Below are 19,959 nucleotides of genomic sequence, written 5' to 3'. Positions count from 1 at the left end.
AGTTTGGGCGTCAAGGATTTTCTGAGATTTTAAGTTATTTCTTATGTAATATTCCATCTCTTCTGGCTGGGCTTTTTCCATTAAATGGCTTCTTTTTTTTAATCAAATGAGCTTTTCAGCTTGATCAAGGACTCCAGCGATCTCATGTCTCTGTTTCCTGGACTGACCTTTCCATGGCATGCAAGATGCACAGGGGTGATTTGTCCTGTCTGGTTATAACGCCACACTGTTGTAAAGATGCTTAATCACCAGGCACACACAGTGGTCACTGGTGGTTGCACCTACAAGCCCAGCTTTCTTATCTGTTAGCTTTAGGACTAGAGTGAGAGCGGGAGAAGGAAAAGTGTGACTGGATGGGTGACGTAAAGAATTCACCCGCAGATACAGAAAGCAGTGCTACCATTTCTTCCTCCTTTTCTCAGTAGTGTCATGTACAGAACACCAAGTAGTGTTGGAGGGAGAGGCCAGAGGACTTTACACTCAAGGGAACGCAGCTAGAGTTTAGGGTAAGAAACCGGGGGGGGGCTTGTTCACTCCAACCAGCGCTTGATTGCCCACTCAGACCTGTGTCAGGCACCTTGTTCTGAGGTTGAGAGCTGACATAAGCATGGGAAAGGCCTGCAGGGAAACCAACAATCACGGTTAGTGCCATAAACACTATACTTAGAAGCATGCACCAACCACCACCAAGGCATGGAGGAGCGATACCAGGCTTGGCCTAGGAAGGGATACAGAAGGTTTCTGAGACAGAGACTTTGGCAAGACTGGAATTGGCAGCCCAGGAGACAGGAAGGAAAGAAGGTGCTGGCCAGAGCTCCTCAAACTATATGTGGTGGTAAACCAGCGGGTTTTTCCTTTTTTCAATCCATTAGGACCAATACCTTTATAAGATATAATAAAAGTAAGTTACTAGAATAATCAAAGATTTAAAAGACATAAAAGCCCACATTTTTATTAGTTTCAACAAACATAAAATTACTGTCTGGTAGTTATAAAAGTTTCTAAACGCTTACTATCAATGTTTCTACTTTATTGCTACTTGCTTCATTCATTCATTTCTAACTACTTCCTTGCAGACAAGTAGCAGTTTGCAGGCAGGGACCAGCCCAAGGACCACACTCTGAGCAGCACTGCTTTAGGCGCAGGAGGGCATACATGGTGGCAGAGAGGCCCGCGAGAGGGCACGGTGCTCCTGCGGGAACCTGAAGCGGGTGGAGAACAGTGCGGGAGCGGTAAGGCTGGAGGGGCAGCCAGAGAACGCCTAGTAGAGCATCACAGGTGCTAAAGCCAGAAGGGGCCTCATAATGGTTCAAACATTCAAGAATCTAATTTCGGAAAGACAACTGATCCAGCATGGAGAGTGAAAAGACAGAGAGACGCGTCAGGAAATGCAGTGATTCGGCTGGGATTGGATGGGGCTGAGTGGAGGCCAGGGCCTTGTGGGGGGAAGAAGGTGTCTGATTCTTAATGCAACCAGGAGAAGCCGTTGTCAGGTCTCAGTGAGTGACTGGACGGGGAAGTGGGGAAGGGATCTCATCCAGCCCCATCCTTTTACAGAGGAGGAAACAGGCCCGGCAAGGCAGCAGGACTGAGGCTAGAAGCTCTGCTTTCCAGCTCCAGACAAGCATTCTTGACTCACTGACCAGATGGTGCACCAGACAAAATTCAGTATTCCAGCTTGTCCACCTCACCCCCTGTGCTGCCTGTGTATCCATCAGAAGGTTCCGGATGCACTGAGATTCCAGCCTGCACACTGTAGTCCGCCTCCCCCACTGCCCAGCTGCTCTCAGCCAGCCTGTCTGACCCCTGTGCTCTCTGCTCACAGTCACTGTCTTAACGACAGAAGCCGCTCCAAGGTTCACTGTGCCCTGTCACTACAGTGAAATTCATGTAAATCCTGTTTGGGCAGTTGACAGAGTTTTTCATATTCTTCTTTTATGGGAACAAAGGTTGCTCTCACTCCCAAGCCAGACATGAACAGGCAGTCAGCAGGCAGGGCAAGTTTTCCTTTCTGGTATCTCTCGGAATGGGTTTGGTTCTAGATTGGCACTGAAGGATTAATGGCTGGAGTGGCATGGACCTGAGAGAGTTCAGAGCCACAGTTTCCTGGGGTGCTGCCTTGATGCTAGGCCATCCCCAAGACAAGATCCCAGCAGACAACGCCAGCTTCATGTTGGTTCCAGAGGTGCCAGAGGGGAGTCAGGGTCCCAGAACAAACCGGAACCCCCCCCCCCACTTCCTAAGAGTCCCCCATGTCTTCCCTAATCCAGCCTCACAGGGGTCTCAGGACCAAACCAATGCCAAATGGCAGAGAGAAGTCTTGCTGCTCAGATTAACAGCCATTTATTAGGGCCTACTATGTGCAAAGCACTGTGTTAGACACCCAAGGGAAGCCACAAATATAAAAAGATAAAAATGAAAACAGTGAAGCACCTCTCTTCATGGAGATCACATTTTATTTGGAAAAATACAAATCATAAAGGAACAGCAGCCCAAGCCAAGATTTTGGAAATGACACGCCCTGTGGGCCCTTCCTTTGAATACTCGTGTGATAAAGGGAGGTGAACACCCGGGCAGTGGCAGAGATAGCAATGCTCAAATGTAAGCATGGACCTGGACTCGACTGCTTATTTGTGATAAAAAATATTAATAGGTTTGGCCATGTTGAAAAAACACCTTCATTTATCACAGTGTTGTTCATAACGGTGAAAAATTAGAAACAACGTCTCCCCAAAGTGGCCTCGCAGGATCTGGATTTTATCACACCCCTGAGTGTTCCAGACTGATATCCACTCCTGGGTCTGTGCCCTAAATAGTTAGGCAGGAGGGGGTAGGAACGAGGACCGGCTGTTCCGGTTGAGCTTTATTTGGATGCATTGCGGGGTACAGATACCACGCCACTTCTCAGGAATTCTGTGTTTTATTTCTGGAGAATTTCAGCTCTCCAGAATGGAAAGAAATTTCTCCAGCCACCAGGGTGTTAGACAGCAGCAGGGTCCGGGGGCTGCTCCCATCCCCCTTCAGCTTATTATGCCTAGAAGAACAAGTCACTGTGGTGAGCTGCCTGGGCCCTGACAGACCAAGATGGAACTGGACGGACCGCAATTGATAGCTTTTAATTCCTATATCTTAATGCTTCAGCACTTGGTCTTAGCAAACATAAAGGAAGGAGACAATGATATTGTGGCTGATGGAGCGTAACCAGTTCTGGAGACATTGCACTCAATGCTGGTGTAAGGTCATGGCCCTGTATGACCAACCCTCTTTGGCTCCTTGCCCCATTTCCCATAGAGCAGTTTATAACCTGACGTGTCACTTCATAATATAATAGACCTACCTACCCCAAACTCAAAAGCTTATGATACTTATTTAGAATTTACAAAGTTTGTATATTCTCTATCAACTTTTTTTTTTCCTAAATATATTTTTATCGATTTTAGAGAGGGAGAGAGAGATAGAAACATCAATGATGAGAGAGAATCATTGATCAGGTGCTTTCTGCACACTCCACACTGGGGATCGAGCCCACAACCCGGGCATGTGCTCTGTTTGGGAATCAAACCATGACCTCCTTCATAGGTCAACGCTCAACCACTGAGCCATGCTGACCGGGCTGATTCTTCTAAAAATCTTAAGCACTTGGCCATGCAGTTCTATCAGTTTTTTGTTGATGAGGAAATAATAAGACTTCTGTAGCATTTGATGCAAAAAGAATGACAGTCTCTTCTCAATAGATGTGCTTGTTCATCAGCTACTTTTGCTTTCAAGTTTGCTGATACTTCCTAAACTAAAAATAAGACACATAAGCTAAAAAAAAAATAATCCCCTCACCCCCGATTTGTGAATTCTGTTGACTTTTAAAGATTTTAGAAAGTTATGATAACTCTTATTTTTTTAATAAATTGCCTTTATTAAGAAGAGTATGACTACATAAAGTTGGAAAGTCTTTAGACAATATCTCCACATCTAAATACTTAAATATTTTAGTGCCCCACAGGTGTGGCTCGGTGGTTGAGGCTCAGTGGTTGAGCATTGACCCATGAACTAAGAGGTCACCAGTTCGATTCCCGATCTGGGCCTGGGTTGCAGGCTTGATCTCTGGTGGTGGGTGTTCAGGAGGCACACAATAAATGATGTTTCTCTCTCATCAGTGTTTCTATCCCGCTATCCTTCTCATTTCCTCTCTCTCTAATATTCAATAGCAACATATTTTTAAAAAAATAAATAAATACTTAAATATTTTAAAAATGAACAACTAAATGGCTGTCAGGAAATCTAGGCTTTTTGGTTGTAAAACCCAGTGCTAGGACAGAATGGAGGGTGCTCAGGAAGTAGCAGTGAGTTCTCCCAAAGGGAATTTCTTAGGGAAAATTTTATGTCATTTGCACATTTTGCTATGATATGCTCTCTGCATTAGGAGGAAATCAGTTGAGTTCCATGGAAAGGGACTCAGATGTTTGTTGCTGTCATATGTCCAGCCTTGATCAGTACTCTGGAAATGACTACATAATATGCTAGGCCTATGTTGGAGCTTGTAATCTGTTTAGGGAAAGCAAGCTTTTTTCAGCTAAATACTATTAGGGAACAAAGCAATACCCACTATAATCCAGAACTAAAATTCGAGGTGTGTAACTCCAAGGGCCTTGGAGTGGTTCCGACTACAAGTATCCTCTTGCATTTTTCAGACTTCTGTTTACATGGTTCTGGTTTAATCTCTGATGGGGATAGCCCATAACCAGATGAGACCTGCTGATATGGCCAAAAATTCTGGATCAAGTCAGAAGGCTTCCTCGCCTCTCCTTTCCCTTCCCCTCCAATATTGCATAAGACATTACTAATGCTGGCAGATGTTTTTGTTTGGCCATTTGCCAAAAGCAGCCTGCCTATCTCTTCCTGAAGTTGATGCTGTAAACTCTCCTCCTTCCTGTCATAAAGCATTCCTCATCACCTCTTCCCAGCGGTACCCACATCCCCTTTCACATGTTATGCAACACCACATGCTTGCACAGCTAATGGCTGCAACAACTTTTGTTTTCTCCCAGCCAAAGAGAAGCTCTAACCCTGGCAAAGCAAGGACATTACTATTGCCTCTCAATGGCATGTCATCAGAGAACCAGCTCAAGTGCTGACAGCGTCTGGTGCTCCTAGTCAGAAGATCCTTGGGCTTCCAGGGAGCGAACCAGCCATGGCTAGACAGAGTATGATGTCTCATTGCCCCTTCACTTGTTGGTCTGTGTACTTGTATTGATCTCTCAATTTCCTAGTATATCTTTCTGAGGACAAAAGCTGCAGCACTCATTTACTTACAGTAATAACGGTGACAGCTATGGCTAGTGTTGACCCCTAGAGAGCTGTGGGCCCTCTAACATTTAACATAGTTTCACTCTAAGAACCTGTTTGTTGGTATTGGCGCAGTATGTCCAACGTCAACCTAATAGGATCCATCTACCTTTGCCCATCCCCACCCCACAGCTTCCCCAATTGTTATTCAACTCTTCTTACTTAAGAGGGGACTATGTTCTGAATATTCCTCCTTAGATATCTTTTCTTCCTTCATCTTCATGCAAATACCCTGCACGCATCCAGCCAGTACGGACCCCCTCCATACCTATCCTGTCCCTAGCTTGCAGGCTCTCAGAATCCCCATGACTCTCTAATCCTATTCGGGGTCTTGCTATAGGAGAGCTGCCATTGCCTTGTTGGATTTCTGCAGCCAAGAAACAAAGCTGGCCCAGCAGGTGGTTGTCCATGGGTCAGCTGCACTTGGCTCTCTGCACTGGGGGAGCTGAGGAGTTAAACAAGATTTAGCTTGTTGGCTACCTTATCCCCCTGGACTATCAAATTGAATGCCTTATTGGCCCCAGCATTCTTTCTGTGTTGTTGCAGCTGGGCCCAATGGTCAGGAGGCCCCTACCTGCCATGGTCTGTCATCTCCTTGTGTCTTTGTCTGAATCCCTCCATCCTGCCTCCTGCCTCCTCTCACTGAGTTGCAGATGCACGCCCAAAGCTGCCAGGTATCACGTAGGAAGCATTTTGGCAAGGAGAGTCAGCGAGAGAGATTTTCTTGGCAACCGTAAAATAAAAGTACTGTAAGGAGCTGCTTAATAAATTTGTGCCACTTCAGCTAGGGAATTTCATCCCTCCTGTGGGAGTTGCGGGGAGTGGAATGAAAAAATATATATAGAAGGCTCAACTGTTAGCTTGATGGCTCATTCATTTGATGGTCCTAAGGAGATGTATGTTCTGCACACTGTGCACATTAATCATATTCATTGCACCCTGCATCTGTCCAGAGAGTCAATGAATGTTTTCTTTGGACATTTTTTTTTCCTACTGTAAGACAAGGCGAGGGGAAATCTCTCAGTCCCTTTGCTCACGTTAGGTTGGTCCTGTGTGTACACAGTGGTGAAGGAGAAAACACGCTACCTGCACACCTAGTGCCTCAAATACCAAGACTGGACAGAGACCAACACCTGGCCAGAGGGGACTAGTTTGTGAGTCCCTGGTCCTGTTTTCAATAGAGTGAATAGCCAGACCTGCATAGAGTCATTTTTATGATCATTTTCCATCTCAAGTAGATGTTGGGAAGAAATATGAAAGGGGGGGGGGAAGAGCCTCAGAGGAGCCTTGGTAACACTTTCTGGGTTGGAAATTATTTTATTTTATTTCTTCATTCATTAGAAAATGAGTTCTTTTGCATGCAACTTCATAGTGATAAACATTCATGTTTCATATATTAGTTCCAAAGCAGATGTTTCAATAGTTCAGCCTAGCAAACACCAGACCAAATGTCACTTTATGAAAAGAAATGGCATGGGACCTCATTTAATAATTAGGAATGTTGTTTCTTTCAGCAGGAACCTCAGGCTTGTTTTCTTTTTTCATTGCAGCCTACATTCAGTAGTATTCTGTATTAATTTCAGATGTACAGCATAGTGGTTAGAAAATCATGTACTTTACAGATTTCCCCCCAATGTTTCACTATGGCCATACATAGTTATTATGGTATTATTGACTGCATTCCCTATGCTGTACTTTACATCTCTGTGAATATTCTGTAACTCCCAATCTGTACTTCTCAATCCCTTCACTTTTTTCACCCAGACCCCCCCCCTAACTCCCCTCCACTCTGTCAACTGTCAGTCTGTATCTATGAATCTCTTTCTATTTTTTTTTTGTTTATTTTGTTCTTTAGACTCTACATCTAAGTGAAATCAAATGGTATTTGTTTCTCTCTGTCTGACTTATTTCACTTAGCATAATACTCTCTAGTTTTATCTATGCTGTCACAAATGGTAAGATTTCATTCTTTTTATGTCCAACTAATATTTCATTATATAAATCTGCCATAGCTTTTTTATCCAATCATCTATTGATAAGAACTTGAGTTACTTTCAGATCTTGGCTATTGTAAATAATGTTTCAGTGAACATAGGTGCATATATTTTTTTGAATTAGAATTAGTGTTTCAGTTTTCTTTGGATATATTCACAGAAGTGGAATCACTAGGTCATAAGGCAGTTCCATTTTTAACTTTTTGAGGCCCCTCCATACTGTTTTCTGCACTGTCTGCACCAAACTGCATTCCCAACAATAGTGTATGAGGGTTCCTTTTCTGCACATCCTCACCAACACTTGTTGTTTAATGGTTTATTGATGATAGCCATTCTGACACGTGTGAGGTACTATCTCATTATAGTTTTTTTATTTGCATTTTTCTGATGACTAGTGATATTGAGCAACTCTTCATATGTCTATTGGCCACCTGAATGTCTTATTTGAAGAAGTATCTATTCAGATCCTTTGCCCATTTTTCAATTGAATTATTTGTTCTTCTGGTGTGGAATTGTCTGAATTCTTTATAAATTTTGGATTTAATCCCTTATCAGATGTATCATTGGTAAATATCTTCTCCTTTCAGTAGGTTTTCTTTTAATTTTGTTGATGGTTTCCTTTGCTGTGCTTACAACTACAGGGACACATCATGGGGCTGTTGAAAAGATTAGAGCCATCATGACAACTATGTATATGGTAAAAAATGAGCTTGTGACAAAGGTTCAGAATTCTGAGTCCATGAATGTTTGGGTTCCCTAAGCATATAAGGTGATTTTTATCAACATGGCTTTGCAGACTGGGTTCCAAAACAAATCCTTTCCATTCCTACCAGTGAGTCATTTCCCCTAAACATCTTCCTTGGGAATTATGGCCTTAAATGGTACAGAAACCAAAGAAAAGACTTAAAGCTAAAATATATATTTTTAATGATATTTTCCTGGTATCAAAGTATTACATAATTCCTATAAAAATTTAGAAAATACAATAAAGGGAAAATTATTCATAAACATATTACCTAGAAATAGGCTTTCAACATTTTTCTTTTATCTTTTCTCATTTCTTCTTTTTCCCTCCTCTTTCCCCCTGTTGTAACATAAACAGAATGTTGAAAATACAATTTCATATCCTGCTTTTACACTTAGAATTATGTCAGCCTACAACTAAGTCATGAAACCCAGAAGCTATATAGGAAAGATTGATAAATTTGAATATTAAAATATAAAAGTTATTAACAAACGTTAAAAACAAACTGGGCAATAATATTCTCAACCCATATAACAAATTACTACTATCCATAATATTAATTTCAAAAACATAATATGTAATGAGCTTCTTAAAAATAATAAAAAAAGATAATTGAAAATGGGTAAAGCATGTGAATAGGTATTGTCCCCTAGCAGATTGGCAAGGACATAAGGATGAGTACAGCTAACCTGAATAAGGAAGCCAAATAGACACTCTCATACACTATTGGGAGGAGTATCAATTGGTGCAAACTTTTTAGAGGGTAGTTGTTCAATATATATTTACATTTTAAACACTTAAACCCTTGACATAGCATATCCAATTTAAAAATTTATCCTAAATAAATGCTCCTACAATGTGCAAATAATGTTCACTAATCCATTGTTTGAAGTTGCAAAAAATTGGGAACAACCTAAATTACACTACTTCTTTATAATGGAATTTTATGTAATCATTACAGAGAATGAGGCAAATCTTTAAGGTGTAGAAATATATCCAAAATATTTGTTAAATGGTAAAAGCAAATTATATCATAATATCATGTTAGTGTAGCATTGAGAAGAAAAGTTTAGAAGACTATGAATTTGTCATTGTTTTCTTCATAACATTTTTAGGAATGATTGAATTTTATGCAATGAAAATATAACTATAATCAGAAAAGAAATAATTTTCAAAAGATAAGAATTCTATCATAAACATTTCCCTATACTTTATTCCCTAAAATTTTAGCAGCTTTTATAAAATTCTATCATAGATTTATCATAATTTATTTAGCCATTCCCTTATTTGGGTCGTTTTAAGAATAAAATAATATGGATAAAGCTCTCAGTATTTGTAACATTCACTGTATGTTACTGTTAGTTACTGTTAGTAGTCACTGTTAGTTACTGATTACACTATTATTCTTATTACCCACTTTTTCAGGTTCTCTGGATCCATACACATGCACAGATGAGCAAAGAGACCAAAACAATCTATAATAATAAAAGCATAATATGCTAATTAGAACGAACAGCCAAATGACCTTTCGGATGTCATTCCGGATGAAGCCGGGGGGGGGGGGGGTGCGGCTGAGGCAGAGGCAGTTAGGGGAGATCAGGCAGACAGGCAAGTGGTTAGGGGTGATCAGGCAGGCAGGTGAGCAGTTAGGGGTGATCAGACAGGCAGGCAGGCGAGCAGTTTGGAGCCAGCAGTCCTGGATTGCGAGAGGGATATCCAACTGCGAGAGGGTGCGGGCTGGGCTGAGGGCCACCCCCCCCTCCACTCTCCCATGCACAAATTTTGTGCACTGGGCTTCTAGTATACTTATAATAGTATATTGACTGTATACTATTATTAAAGCATTATTGTCTTTTAGATTCAGATATTGAAACATTTACAGATGAGTTGATTTTATATCTTGAAATTGCTTCAAAATCTAAAAAAAGATGGCTCGGGAAAGGATTAAATGTACAGCTGAATCAAGATTAGCATGCATTCATAGCTGCTGAGGCTGTGTGATCACTGTGGGAGTTCTATACTTTTGTGTATGTTTGAGCCTTTCCATGATAAAAAAAGTTTTTAAAATACATTTAAAATAGTTACCGAATAGCCTCATGGATTCATTCTTGTTCAAGAATCCAGCTCTCAACTTAGTTTCGTTTATTTCTTCTGGAAGTCACTGATATGAGCCGTAAGACTGGTGTCATTCTGTTTTATGACTCTTAGAGTAGCTGGAGGTGGAAACAAAATAAATACAGGTTCTGAATTCCCTTTGTCTTCACCCACTTGGGAATCCTCTCTGAAACCATTTGGGCATTTTAAGTAACCCTGATTACCCAGCAACAACAATGAACCTTTCAGGCAACCAGGGAGGATAAAATAGCTCCTCTGCCCTTCTGTGCTTGCTCAACAAAAGGCATAGCAGCTATTAAATACAGAGTGCTCAATGAGTTCATGAAGAATGAGCCTGGAACTGTGCATTTGGCGTCTGGGGATCTGAGCCTGTGCCCCGTGTGAACTTGTAATCTTTGTAGTGTGGCCTTTTAAGTTTGGCTGCCAGTTAGATATTGGCATAGGAGGCTGAGGAACGCCAAAGCCAAAAACTGACCTCTGAATATTCCAAAGTTAGGAGTCATAGGGTGATTTTCCTTGCCTTTTTTTTTTTTTTTTAATGAAGATAATGATTTATCCTTAGAGCAGAAGCTGAGCATGGCTACATTTGGCTCTGTAACCTTTGGACCTGTTTGACGGATACTCTCAATGCCCTCTCTTCCAACTGAATGCAAGTCAGGGTTAGTACTGGGGTCCTCTGGCTCTAATTGCCTCTCTCGAAGCAGTTTCCCTGGCCCCAGCTTCCCTAAAGTGAGTAATTTGAACTTATGTTTCAGGATTCTTCTTTTCCCTCCGGAATCCATCTCTAAGGGACAAAGCACATGGCGTTCTATAAGTTGAATACTTGGAACAAAGGTCCCAGTGAGGTTTATAGAATTTCCTCTCTTTCCCTAAAAATAAGACAGGCTCTGAGTTGGCCAGGGCGGCTCCCTGAAACGCGCATGTTTCTCTCATTGGCCAGCGCCTACTGCAAGGCCGAGCTGGAGCTAGGGAGGAATAGGCTCAGCCCCAGCTAAGTGGGGAGAGGGTGCTCAGAGCCTTGCGAAATGTACTGCAGAGTATGCTGACCTAGAGACATGAATGGGGCAGAGTTGAGTGTCTGGAGACATCAGGACAGACCTCACAGTGGAGGTGTGAGGTAGCAGGACTGAGTGTAGAACTGAAAGCCTGGGATTGTATCATGTTCTTAATCAAACCCCCTTGGGATCCTAATTTGAGGGGTTTGTCCTGTTGGATCACACCCGCTGTGAAACCAGCAGTGGCGTTTGCTTCGGGGCTGGTACAGTTCTGGGGATGCCTAAAATTAGACTGACAAGTCAGGACTGCGGTGCCTCTGTGCCCTCGGGCATCCTGTGCCCAGGATGAGTTGCATCGCCGGTACTGCTCAGCTCTGTCTCTTGAGCAGTGAGGCTGTGCAGACTTCTCTGTGCAGAAGGTATTGTGACCGGCGGCAAACAAAACTAATTGCAAAGCAGTTTTCTCTCCCGGAACAATGCCTGCTACCCATGACAGCAGCTGAGTTATAAACCATCAAGCCTCTTACCGGGGCTGTTAGTCACACACTTGCTTGAGCAACTGCAGGTCAGCTTTTAGACCATTGTGGGTTTCTGTTAGCGCTTGTTTCTATTACCTGGGAATATCCTTCCCGAGCTCTTAGCAGGCATAAGGGCTTCAGGCGAACTCAGAAACTCGGTAACCTTGTTTGGCAAAGTGAGAGAGTCAGAATGCTCTGGGCACAGGTCCACACGCATGCCTGGACGGCTGGGCTAGACCAGGGTGCTGATATAGCCGGCTCAGATCCCCCACAGCCTTGCCTCTCCTGGGGCCACAAACTAACCTTATCCAGCCATCTGTAATGTGCCCTCCGTCCTCGAGGAGCCAGACAGCCAGAGCCTTGAGTCTGAAACCACTTCTGAAGGCCTGAGGGCCAGCGCTCCGGGCAGCGGCCTCGCTCCCGCGCACATGACCACAGTCCCCCTCAGCCCCACCCTGTGCTCCTGTGATTCCACTTAAATGAGTCTTGCTCGGGTTGTGGGTGAGGGGTGAGGGGCGGGCAGTGGGGAAGGAACGCTTGTGTGGGAAGCAGGATTCTATGCGCAGAAGGGTGCAGGAGGCTGCTTTGCGGTCTGGGGCGGGGTCTGGTTTGGAGGCGGAGAAGGCTTGCTTTTCTGAAGTGGACCCACGGGTACCCAACACACCTTCTCCTCAGGCCTCTCACACCCAGGGAGACGGCTGCCCGGAGCAGAGAGGCGCTCTGGTCTGTGTTCCCACTAGCCTGTGCCAAGAAAACTGCTGCTCTCACCTCCCTTATCAGGCATTCCTGGAAGGCAGGGCTTTGTTTTCATTCTGGGTATCCTACTGTGACCTCTCCCTGTCAGACCTGCGTGGTCAGACTCCCAGGTCACAGTGGAAATGAGTCCCGTCAGGTCTGTCATCACCTCCCTCCCCTGGCTGAAACGTGATCCTGGGCTGAACAGAGACCAGCCTTGTCCCTGGGGCCAAGCACACCACCGGAGCAGGGAGAGGAGAAAGGACCCTGAGTGCCCACCTCGGAGGGGAAGCAGAATCACCGTCAGCTGTGGCTACCGAAGATGCTCTAGTGAGGGACACCCCCACCCCAACAGCACAGCCCCCGGAGGCCGGGCCAGGGCAGCCCCCCAGCCTCCAGGGAGGGCACCCAGCATCTCTCCTGGCTGTGCACCTCCCTCCTCACAGATAAGGCCGCATGGTTTGCCTCTGAGTGTGTTGTTCCTTAGAAAAGCAAAGCATAGAGGTGGCACCCAACAGGCCAGGCTGCCTCTCTCTCCTCTCCCCGTGAGCCTGGCTGTTGTGTCAGTGCACGGGACGCTGTTCCAGCGGGCCTGGCGCCTGAATGCGCATGGTGCTAGGCCCTGCTGGGCCGGGTGTTTCAGGACAGTGCGCCTTTGATGGGCAGACGTTGATCAGTATCCAGCTGTGTTCCTGTCTCCGTTGAGGCCCGTTACCAAACAGTTCTGCTGCTGGGAATTCACTTCCTCAAGTGAAGTGGATTCTGCTCCTACAGGTTGGGGGAAGGGTGCAGAGTGCCTTTGTCCTGGGTTCAGCATAGTCCACTGGGCCTCTTGAGGCTTCTATGTACCTGGGGTACAACCAAGCAAACCCTGTTCTTACTCCTGTTTTTCCTTTTCCTGGTTATTAACGCCCCCACTAACCCCTGCGTCTGAGACAGAAGCACAGGAATCCTCAATTCTGCTTCCTCGCCCCTTCCATCTCCAAGTGGTCGTCAAATCGCCATACTGGTTGTGTTTTCGCGAAAATGCTGCTGACTGACCCCTCAGTTTCCAGTCCATTTGTCACTGTCCCAGTTCAGGTCTTAACATCTCTTCCCTGAACTGACTCAGCCGTCTCTCGCTAATCTTTTCTGTCCACCTGGGAATCTGTTACTCCTTTAATCAGAGAGCGTCCGTAGATCCCTTTTGCTTAATATCTAAATATCAGAATTCCTTAGCGCGGCCTCCATGTTCCTTAGTGTGGCCTTCGTAATCTAGACCTAACTTTCCTCTCCATCCCTGGCATTGGATGGCTCCAGTGTTCCCTGGCTGTCTCTCCAGCCTCACTATGCCACGTGAGGCTCCTGAGCCTCCCCACCCATCACACCTCAGTGCCTGCCTCCCTGCCCCATCCACCCGCCCATGCTGACCTCATACCCCTTCCCTGTCTGGCAGACTATGTCTACTGTGGCATTGTTCCTCTCTCCTCCCACTAGAAGGAATTAATTGTTTCGTCTTGGATTTCTCTCATAGCACTTGACTCAGACGTCCATCGTGCCACTTGTATTATATACTAGTTGGTTCTCTCCCCCTCTCCTTTTAGTGAGTGCACTATGCTAGGCACAGTGGTGAGCCACATCAACCTGATGCCTCCTCATGGACTTAGAGTTTAGCAAAATTGGTCTCGTCATTGCACAGTGAGGTTCTTAGGGATAAAGAACATCTGTTCTCTTGATGCCTATCGCAGTCTCTGGCACACGGTGGCTACTTGCTTCCTGGATGGTCACTGAGTGAACTCCAGTGGGCAGAGAGATACCAGAGCGGAGGGTTGGAGTGGGTGGATGTCCTTTGGGTACAAGGTAAGTGGGAAGCCTGGAAACGTCACATTCTGCCCTCAGTTTCTAAAGGGCAGCCTGCATTTTATATGTGGTTACCCATTCATAGGGAACCATCTCCTAGGGACCACGAAGCCAATTTTGTGAGTCAATCTAAATGTTTTTATCGAGATAACCCAAAGAAGTCTGTGGTTTTGTTTTTTTTTGAAGTGTATGCTCATGCTCCATCACCCATTCCCTGAGCCAGCTCCTCCAGGTGGATGGTTTCAGGCCTGGCTGCCCTACCACTGCTGGTCCTTGTTTTTTCCAGGGATCTGAAACTGGACAATGTGCTGTTGGACCATGAGGGTCACTGTAAACTGGCAGACTTTGGAATGTGCAAGGAGGGGATCTGTAACGGCGTCACCACGGCAACCTTCTGCGGCACGCCCGACTATATTGCTCCAGAGGTGAGTGCTTCGGTACGGGGGCTCTACAGGAGCCTGATGAGAAATGCCACAGGTGGCTTTTGTGTGCTGCGGCTTTGTGGGCGGCGTTGAAAGCTGATGCCTCCAGACTCCTATAAGGCTCACTGGCTGAACAGTGGCTAAAAATGTCCTTAGTTCCTCTAAATAAGAATTCCAGTCCGAGATTTTTGGGGGTAAACTTTGCAGTTGCTTCTAGGCTTTAGCCCTGAATAAGGACAGAGGTGCTCCACTCACAGCCATGTATCTTCTCCTTGTCTCTACTCAGTGCTTTGATCCCAGCCCCATTTCACAGAAGTAAAGCAAAGCTCTTGACTTTTTCCCATACGAGTGAGTGAGCCCAGCCTCCTTCCTTTCACATAGCTGTAGTTCCCAAAGCCTCTGTGTTCTGGATGTGCACATGCATTGCCTTGGCCTAAGCAGGTCACACATGTTTGATCACCTGGATGAGAAGTGGCCTCCGAGTTGACCCCAGGGAAAAAACAGGCCGCCCTCTCCGGAGATAGAATGAAACATGCATGTCAACACAGGAAGCTCCGTTATTTTACTTTGATATTTCCTAATCCTTTCTTTTCCCTTGTTATGAAGGACACACATTTGTTAATCAGATATGCAGAGCACTTCTCACGCTGCCCTCTCTCTGCACAGATCCTGCAGGAGATGCTGTACGGGCCTGCCGTGGACTGGTGGGCGATGGGCGTGCTGCTCTATGAAATGCTCTGTGGCCATGCGCCCTTCGAGGCCGAGAACGAAGACGACCTCTTCGAGGCCATACTGAACGACGAAGTGGTCTACCCTACATGGCTCCATGAAGATGCCACGGGGATCCTGAAATCTGTAAGTGTGGCTTACCCGGCCAGCTCCCGACCTCCAACAACCAGCTTCCTGGATGGGATTCTCTGTCTCTTTAAATTTAAAGCCTCCCATCAGTCAGCTACCAGCTTTAACTGAGATATGTGTTTTCATCTGTAGAATCAAAGAACCAGAGTCCTCTCTGGCTGTTTTCCTCTCTCATGCAATAGCTCTTCCCGAGCCAGCTATGATGGCAGTCGGTAGCATTGCCTGCCAGATCGCCAGCTTTTCTAGCACTTGTGGCTTTAGTGCAGGTGAGGTGATGCTCCCTTCAGTCAGGACAGTCCAGGTGCTGGGTCCCAGGACCACCATTCCCAGTGTGTTGCGCTATCGATTGTGTTTCTGCCGGCAGTGTCCAAGGAGCAGGGCCCAGGGCCCTTTCCCTTAGTGCTGGGAGGTGAGAAGTGTTATCCTTCTGCAAGCCAGGTTCCCAACCCAGGATTCAGGTGCAGCGAGGTAATACAATACATCATGTTGGAAAAGGTTTTTTGGTTTTTTGCGTGTTTTTAAGGCACTGTACTGGAAGCCTTATTTTGAAGTGAGGAGGAAAGATAGATTGGTGGCTTTATGTTGAAAATAAGAAAGCACATGTCACTTGGTCCATTCTATAACCACATTAGTTGAGTTCCAAAATCATGTGTTACCACCTACTGTGTGCATGGGGAGTCAAGAGGAATACCAGGGCAGATCTTCACACAGCTGGTTCATTCCTGAAAGGCGTCAGCGGTGCTGGGAGCTTCGGTTTGAGACCCATGGAGCAGCTGCATTTTCTCCTGTAGGAACCGCAGTCCTGGAATAAAATTCACTGTCTTAACAATTTTTAAATCTGCAGTTCAGCAGCATTAAGTACATACATATGGTGTGCAACCATCACCACCATCCATTTCCAGAACTTTTTTCATCTTCCAAAACTGAAACTCTATACCCCTTAAAAAACACTAACTCCCTCCAGCCCCTGGCATTTCGCTTTTGGTCTCTATAAATTTTATTCCAGGTACCTTGTATAAGTGGAATCATACATTTGTCCTTTAGCAATTGAAAACAAAACAAAACACAAAACCCTGGGATACAGAATCCAGATTTTCCTGATTCCCAGTCCAGGGTTCCGAGTTAGACTACATCTAGCCACTCCCTATTAATAAGTGTCTTTCAACCTTTCGGCCTCACGTTTTTAGCACCTAAATCACTCCCTGATGGGATTCTTTCCTATTGTACCAAAAACATAAGCCACTGGAGGAAGCTACTAGAATGCTGTGTACTTACTATCCACATATCATGAATCTGTTACCTATTTAACTTTCAGTAAAGTAGGATATAGTGCTTATGATAATAATGTTACAGCATTATTTAAAGATTATACATTTAAATAATGCCATAATACCAGAAATAATTATTATTCTATTGACCTGAGATGAGTCTGCAACCCTGGAAGATGAGACTGATACATTAGTACACTAGAATCCTGGTTTAATTCAATTAAGCAAATACTTGTCCGATGCCTTCTCTTTGCTTGGCCTGTGCTTAGTGCTGGAATGCAGAGATGAAAAGACATGGCTTCTTATGTTGCTCACAGTCTGGTAGGAATGAGAGCATGTAAACAAATACTTAGCTCGCTGCCAAGGAGAAATGATCAGAACTGTCTCTAGAGGCAAGGACAGGGAAGGTGATATAAGGACAAGACTGAAGAAGTAGTATGTAAGCTGGGTGTTGAGGAAAAATTAAGGGTTCAGCAGGGTTGATGGGGGGTGGGGAGTGGGGCAATAGTATTCTAGGCTGAGGAAATAATGTGTGCAAAGCCTCAGAGGCGTGTTCAAAGACCTGGAGTGTTAGCTGCAGGGTGTTTGCAGCAGAAGATGAGTTTAGGACATGGGAACTTTGAAGGGACATGTGGAAAGTGGTATATACCTTACAGCTGGTCTCACAGGGCTGGAGCTGATCACTCGAGCATGGCAGTGAGATGGGAGCAGATATTAACAAGGGGCAAGGATGAAGAGGAAGAGGAGACAGGATGGGGCCTGGGACACATCAGTGTTTAAGGGTGACAGTGGAAGAGCATTCAGTGAGAAGGTTAGGAAGGAATGACTTCATGTTGTATGAACACCTATAGCTGCAGTGTGTCTACAGTTTTACTTGTGATAAATAGGGCAGTGGTTTTACAACATGAGTTACAGACACTGGTGCCTGCATAACTTTTGAGTAGCACTAGCTAGGTAGGAACAAGTGGGCCTAGGCCAGATAACTGCGGGCTGATCCGATGTACCTGTGCTAGGAGTTGAGTAAGTTGAGATATTTTTAAGGACTCTGAACAAGCTTTCATTTTGTTGTATGGTTCCAGATCAAGGAGAGCACACTGTTTTCTTTAAAAACACAGATTTCAGGCGTATTCCCAGGGTTCTATGAGTTTGGTGACTTACAAAGTTTCTCATGTTGAAAGTTGACTTCATTGGATGGTGTCCTGCATAGTCCTAAAACCCATTGGGAGGTCATGCTTGCTATGGTTTGGATTGTAATTAACTTGTCTACCCATAACTTCATAGAGCCGGGTGACTATTAGAAACACAGAATTTCAGAGATGGCAGATCCTTAAAATATTTGGTCCACATCCCTGGTTGAAAGATGTAGCTGAGGCCCAGAGATGTGAACCAGATGGTAGAATGGAGAGAGCACGCACTAATCTGAGAGTCAAGAGACCTCAACCTCATTCTACTCCTGCCATGCTTTCCAGTAGTGTAAGGTGGTGATAACACCTGCAATGCCCACTTCAAATGAGGTGGTACACATGAAAGCATTTTCAAAGGGCCTGCACCATACAGAAGTAAGTTACTAGTATTGTTGAGTTATGAGTAGTAATTTCACAACATGCTGAGAGGTGTCATTATCTTCATCCTCTCCTTGAACAATTCACCCACATCATCAAGATTATTATGAATTGTACATGAGAGGGTGTTAGATTTTTGTTCTGGAGAGAAGAGGATTTCTGTTTTTCCAGGAGCTCTCTATCTAAACCAAAGGCACTTATGTGGGATCCAAATAGCCAAGTAGATATTGACCCTCCTATTCATTTGACAGGCCTGTATCAATGCACAGCAACCACAGGACTTCTAGGTTCACATGCTGTGCAAGGGGCTGGGGGCCAGAGATGAGCAAGACAGACATCATCCCTGCCCTCGTGGAATTTACAGTCCAGTTGGAGTGGGAAAACAGATGTTTAAAAAAGAAGTTATATGAGTAGCTATATAGACATGTACAACTTGACAAGAAAAAAGTCTGAGGTACTTTGAGAATCTCTAACAGGCAGACTAAGCAAGGCCGTCAAGGGAGGCCATCCTGAGGAGATGAGTTTTAAGCTGAGAGCAAAGGCTGCAGAGAAGTTAGTCAGGCTTACATGCATGCAGAGATCTTGAAAACAGAGAAGCCCATTTGAGTAACTGTGGCTGACGTGTCACCAGCAAATGTTTGGGATGATGGTGGACAAAGTGACGAGGACATGAAGGACACAGGAGACCATGCACAGGCATTTAACCTTTATCTGAAGTGCCAAGATGCATCACTGAAATTCAAGCAAGCATGAGTAACAAGATTATTTTTTCATATTTAAAAGATCACTATGGATCAAATAGACTGAAGTACTCACAGATGAAATACCTGGGATTTTTTCCAAAATAGTCCAGGGGTGGCAGGGTGGAACCGATTAAATAAGATTGGGCATGTGTCAATAACTTGCAAGGCTGGGCAATGAATACATAACTAACATATGCTTGAAAATGTCCATAAATGATAAAAATTTTAAAATTAACATATGAATCAAAGTGTATATATACATACATGCCTATGTATGTATATTTATAAATGTATGTATACATGCACACATGTAGATGTAGAAAAAGTGAACTCAGCCTTCATGAATGAAGTGAGATGGTTTAACAATACAAATATAACAGAAAAAATGATGTGAGCCATGTATCTAGCTACATCTTTAAGTTTAGTTTTGAATTTATTATGAAATATTTCAGTAAGGATGGATCCAGCTACATTTTTTTATTCTCAGTAAGAATCTCAAGGTCCTGGACTGGGAGTCTACATCACCCTGGTTATACTTACGCTACAGAAAAAATTAGTGGTTTTCATATGCTTATTCTGTAATATCCTTGAACAGTCCTTCTCAAGAAGTGGGATTTTTAATAGATAGAACAGAGGAGAGCCCCCTCTGGTGCATTTGGCCCTGAGCTGCTGCCCTTGCGACCCTGTGCAATTTTTTTCTTCTGGGCTGGGTCTGCCTTTTCCCACCCAAGAGGCAGGAAAGGTCCAAGATCTCTCAGCCAGCCCTTTACATCCGCTCTCACCAGTACCACAGGGACAGGTCGTCCCTATGTGGCTTCCTGAGAT

At 44.5% G+C, this 19,959-nt stretch overlaps 1 protein-coding gene across 2 annotated transcripts in view; it reads left to right on the top strand.

Annotated features, from left to right (window-relative positions):
* PRKCH (protein kinase C eta) overlaps window positions 1–19,959 on the top strand; it is a 243,115-nt gene that overhangs the window by 186,594 nt on the left and 36,562 nt on the right. For both annotated transcript variants that reach the window (XM_059694232.1, XM_059694224.1), the window contains exons 11-12: window positions 14,568–14,706; window positions 15,370–15,558. In XM_059694232.1, coding sequence (XP_059550215.1) covers window positions 14,568–14,706; window positions 15,370–15,558 — 328 coding nt within the window. The remainder of the gene's footprint in view (window positions 1–14,567; window positions 14,707–15,369; window positions 15,559–19,959) is intronic.

The sequence above is a fragment of the Myotis daubentonii genome, chromosome 1 (assembly GCF_963259705.1).
Source record: "Myotis daubentonii chromosome 1, mMyoDau2.1, whole genome shotgun sequence".
In the NCBI taxonomy this organism is placed as follows: domain Eukaryota; kingdom Metazoa; phylum Chordata; class Mammalia; order Chiroptera; family Vespertilionidae; genus Myotis; species Myotis daubentonii.
The sequence above is the reverse complement of the archived record's forward strand: the minus strand, read 5'-3'. Positions and strand labels throughout refer to the sequence as shown.